Source organism: Gordionus sp. m RMFG-2023, chromosome 2 (genome assembly GCF_954871325.1).
Source record: "Gordionus sp. m RMFG-2023 chromosome 2, tfGorSpeb1-WG-v2, whole genome shotgun sequence".
NCBI lineage: Eukaryota > Metazoa > Nematomorpha > Gordioida > Chordodea > Parachordodidae > Gordionus > Gordionus sp. m RMFG-2023.
The window spans coordinates 5,673,460-5,678,410 of NC_088776.1; the positions used below are offsets into that span (position 1 = coordinate 5,673,460).

Sequence of the window (4,951 nt, forward strand, 5' to 3'; positions counted from 1 at the left end):
TTTTTTTTAAAAATATTATTTAAATTTTGGGGTTGCTCATAAAAATGATGTTTAAAAAAAAGGCTTAAATTGCATATTTTTTGTTTTATTTATAAGTGTTAATAAATGTTTTGGCCACTTTACTTTCATTTCAATTTATTTAAATTCAGAGTTTGCAAATGATTTCATCTTGAAGGATTTTTTCCTGCATCAAAATTTGCATATAAAACGTTTTTTAAAAAAGATTTTGGCCATTTTAGATAAAATTTGATCATAAATCTCTATTCCTCAAAAAAATAATAGAAACTTTATTCAAACTCTAAATCTGATGGGAGCCAAGAGAAGAGATAAATTTTTTAGACGTGCTGATTTTTATTGTAGAGATGCTAAGCACCTATTTCCCCTCCCTTTTGATGCAAATGGAATGAAGATATTCATCGAATTGTGAAATAAATTTTCAGAATAAGAGGACTAAGAAAGAGCAGAGAAAAGAATTATACAAAAGGATTCTAATTTATCCAAAATTATAATTCATTTTATTTTTCAACAAATTTCCTTAAACAAGTTTTGAAAAAATTATAATGTTCAAGCAATAGTTTAATAAAAGCTGTTTTTTCCTAGTACAAACAATTAAATTCCAAAATCGCTGAACTATAAAAATTATAGGGCTGTGCCAATCCACAAAGTTTTCGAGAAATCCAATCTTTCTACAAAACTGATCTTTAGATTAATTTTTATTTACCATATATCTTTGAATCAAATCAATACCATAAAATATCTTCTAGTCAAAAAAAAATATTCATGATATAGTATTTTTATATTCTCCAAAAGTTAATATCTCATTTAATATATGGGATGTATCAGTTATATATAACCTATTTTTAAAATGCCTAAATCAAGTTTAAGCAAAGAATTACTACCTTAGCTTCGAAATTTCCCTAATAGATGTTCCAAACCTTTTTGGCATCTTTATGATTAGCTGCTTGACAAAACTTACTGAATGTGAATAGTTAGATATTTTAATATCAAATTTTTAGCTACTTATCTTTTAAAATAATTCAATTTTTTTTAAACATTACAAATAAATTGAATTTTGGTTCCTACTATTCTAAAAAAATAATGCAAAATCCAATCCATAGTTATCTAAAAATAATTAAATTTGAACTATAATAAAAGTGATGATGCAATACTATATATAACCAATTTATAACCATTTATAAAAATCGATCGTATCATTCATTTAATATCAAATATATTTAATTTAATATTCTAGGAAATAATAATGTTATAAAGCGTCAAATTATATTATACAAATATCATGTACAATTTAAATGACCAGTGCTTTCTACTAATTTAGACACTAAGACAATATTTATACAATATATTTGGGTTATATATATTTAATTATAATAAATGGAATCTGCCAAAACCCCGATTAATCTATATTATGAGCTTCTATGTCATCTTCCACATCAGAAATAATTTTTTGACTTGCATTCTCTAGAATTTCATTTTTTCCCAAATTATCATCCAGGGGAGAATTGGAAAAACTTGTATCTTCCTGATTTAAATCCTCATTGGCATGCACCATAACTGACTCCAAATGTTGTTCCCTCGTTGTAGTAATAATTTCATTAGTAGGGGATAACTGAGAATCTTCTGTGCCATTGGGGGAACCTCTATTTAATTCACCTACTTCTCCAGTTATATTTTCCTTGCTAATTGTAGTTACAGTACTTTCTTTCAATCTTTCACTTACAATATCCACCACTTTTTTATCCTCACCATTAATGTGTATCTCCTTCAGATCCAAACTGACCCCATCTTTTGATTCTATTTCCACCTTTTTGGTAGTTTTCAAAGTGTCATCAGTTTTATTTTCCTGGATCTTTGTGTTTCCTTTATCTTGATTTTTCGTGACCACCACTTTTTCATCCCTCTTTCTCACAATTGGACTTGCATGGCTGCTTCTACTGGACCCAGAACTATGGCTGATACTTCTTTTTCTCCCTGAATTTTCATGTGTCTTCCTTCCCTCTCTTGAACGTTCGGTTTCAGTATCCCTACGTCTATCCCGTCTCATTCTCTCTCTATCACTTCCACTCCTGTCGTCTCTATGTCTATGAGAAGAATTTCTGCTATATTTATCTCGATAAGAATTGCCCCTTGACTGGGAACGGGAATAACTATTGCGATTAAAGGATCTAAAATACAAAAAGAGTTAAGAGAACGTGATTTCAAAACGAGCCAATCCTATTAAAAATTTATAGATTAATTATACAGAGCTATAAAAAGTGCACAATAAATAGGCCTGGATGACAATTTGCTATTTTTATTAACTCAAAGTATAAATATATTTAACTCAACATTAAGAATTAAATTGGTCCTTGAATAATTTTTTTTGAAACATTGAAAAAGAAATCAAATGTTGTTATTTAAATTAAAATAACAATTATTAGATTTCTTGCCAGATAAAGTTACAATATATTATTTAAAACTTTTGAAAAAAATAATATAATCAGCTAATCATTATACTATCTACATCCACAAAAAAATAGGTAAGATATAAATTAGAGTCAACACTACTAATAGAAATAATAAGATACAAAAAAGACATTTCCTAGGATTCCCAATATTAAATTGTTTACCTATTTATATTATAACTGTTATGCGTTTTTTAATGAATATAAATTTGGGGTAAAATAAAGGCATCTACAATTAAATCATATTTTTTATGTCATATATTTTAAAAATAAATTTGGAATTGCTGATTTTAAATGTGGAGATAGAATATAAGACAATTTTTTTAAATTGTATATCTTCGAAGTTTAGTAATGGATAGATTGACAATTACTAATTTTTGATGAAATTTTAAAATAAAAATTCCTTTTACCATTTTGAAAGTAGGATATTACTTCTTAAATCATGTTTGTAAAATTTTTTAAAAAATGAAGAAATAGAATAGTATAATAATTTGTTGATAATATCTCTATATTGCTAATTTTGCATTCTTAAAAAATTGTTGTCTTTAAAATTTAATTAAACACAATATTGCATTGTTTAGCAAAAGGATATTAATATTTTGGGGTTATATTTTAAAATTTATATAAAAACAATGACAAACCTTTTGTATACTTTAGAACATTCCCTTGAAAAATGCCCTCTTTGCCCACATGTATAACATCTCATATTAGGATCAAACATGCTGCCTCTTTTAGTGCCTCTAGTCCTTGGTCTAGCAATTGTTACTCTAATTTTATTGCCAGCTATATACCTATAGAAGAAAATAGTTAAAATTTAAAAAAAACAGTGTTTATCTAATCTGGCATATTTTATAATAGAAAAAGTAATAAATATTAATAAACATGCTATTTAATAATCTAATGAAGCAAATATATATAAATAAGTTAATAAAATAACTATATTTTAAAATGCCTTTAGGCTACAATTAAAATTCCATTACGTATTATCTAATTTCCTTATGGCTCTGTCTGCTTCTTCCTTTTTCTTGAAAACAACAAAGGCAAAACATGGTGGATTTCTAGCAACCCAAACTTCTCTCAGAGTTCCACATTTTCCAAATACATCTTCTAATTCCCTTTTAGAACAATCTGCAGTTAAGTCTGAAACATGGAGCCTTATACCATTAACCCGTTCATCCTCCAAGTCACGACTTCTTTCTCTTCTTCCCCCATATTGGTAGCTTCTACTCCTCCGCCTTTCTCCTCTGATCTGAGGTGATATGGTAGATCTAGAAGCTTCTGAGCCAGATTTAGAATGTGACCTTGATAACGCATTTTTATTAGGTCTACCTTGTTGTTTATTAAACCTATCCCTTCCCATTGAACTGCCTCCACTGGAATATGAAGCTGATGAGGATCCTCTTCTCATTCTTTTGTCTTTAAAATCATCATCATGTAAATCTGATCTATATCTAACAGAATTGTAGTTATCATCATCTCTAGGCATAGTTTAAATCTGTAAAAAAAATTGTTAATGAATTTTCAAATAATAAAAGGTTAAAAATTATATAAAAGAAAAAAGTTATAAAAAAGGGAATAAAAGAGATATTACAAAAATTTTAAATTATTAAAGTGTATAATTCAAACATTAAAAATCAAGCCAGGATATTTTATAATAAGTTAGCTTATTTTAATCATATTGGCCCCATATCATCCAATAAAATTATCACCATTTTCCAAATTTAGCTGTTCCTACACTACATGCTTACCATGACCACTGAAACCAATACCATAATCCTAATTACATATTTATCAGCGAGCATTAAATTTAAATTTTATATTAGATGCAAAATTTAAATAAAAAGCTATAAAGGGTATAAAATATTTACCTTGTTCAATAGTGAAATAAGAATTTTAATCACGTGATAAAAATATAAATTTGTTTAAAGCGTTCTAAATTTAATTTCTAGAATTTAATTTTTTTAATAATAAATTTCGTTAAATAAAGTTGTTTTTATTTTTAATATGGATATGGCTTCTATTTAAAAAAAATTTATATACGAAGCTTAATTTTTTATAACTATGTGATTACTACTATTAAATAAATCTAGTAATTTGTTTTATTACAATTTGTTACACTTTATTAGTTGCTCTATATTATATTTATATCTTTAGGGCAATTTTATAATTTAAATTTAAATTTATTTTTATTTAATAAAATTATTTATAGTTTTTTGATCCTAACAGATTTTATTTTACTTTTATTATGTAGTAAACGGAATCGCTTTTATGTCAAAACATTTAATATCAAAATCTCATATAATTAATTATTTGGTTATATCAAAAGAATTGAATACTCAAATATGGTAGAGAATAATTTGCTGGGTTTTCAGAATATCAAAAAAAAAGATCGAAGATAGTAAAATATATATAATAGACTTCTACAAATATACGTTTAGGGTTAGTGCCACCCTATGGCTTACTTTAATAACGTATTGCCCATTGGCAGA

General features: G+C 26.3%; 1 protein-coding gene across 3 annotated transcripts; it reads right to left on the reverse strand.

Moving 5' to 3' along the window:
* Nucleotides 1-1,274: 1,274 nt before the first annotated feature.
* On the reverse strand, nucleotides 1,275-4,401 carry LOC135923672 (uncharacterized). Of its 3 annotated transcripts, XM_065458544.1 has the most exons (5): nucleotides 4,331-4,347; nucleotides 4,172-4,238; nucleotides 3,443-3,957; nucleotides 3,104-3,253; nucleotides 1,275-2,183 (listed from the first exon to the last, which is right to left on the reverse strand). In XM_065458544.1, exons 3-5 carry the CDS (start codon nucleotides 3,946-3,948, stop codon nucleotides 1,415-1,417), a joined length of 1,425 nt encoding a protein of 474 aa, XP_065314616.1. In that variant the 5' UTR covers nucleotides 3,949-3,957; nucleotides 4,172-4,238; nucleotides 4,331-4,347; the 3' UTR covers nucleotides 1,275-1,414. The 3 variants fall into 3 exon arrangements, with proteins under 3 accessions (XP_065314616.1, XP_065314618.1, XP_065314615.1); XM_065458546.1 differs by lacking the exon at nucleotides 4,172-4,238 and having other exon boundaries at nucleotides 4,331-4,401; XM_065458543.1 differs by lacking the exon at nucleotides 4,331-4,347 and having other exon boundaries at nucleotides 4,172-4,278.
* Nucleotides 4,402-4,951: the final 550 nt, after the last annotated feature.

Coding starts and splice junctions, on each gene's coding strand:
- LOC135923672 (XM_065458546.1), bottom strand. CDS start 3,948: ATGCCTAGAGATGATGATAACTACAATTCTGTTAGATATAGATCAGAT. Junction 3,254..3,442: donor ATAAGGAAATTAGATAATAC/GTAATGGAATTT, acceptor TTTCTTCTATAG/GTATATAGCTGGCAATAAAA. Junction 2,184..3,103: donor TGTTCTAAAGTATACAAAAG/GTTTGTCATTGT, acceptor TTTGTATTTTAG/ATCCTTTAATCGCAATAGTT.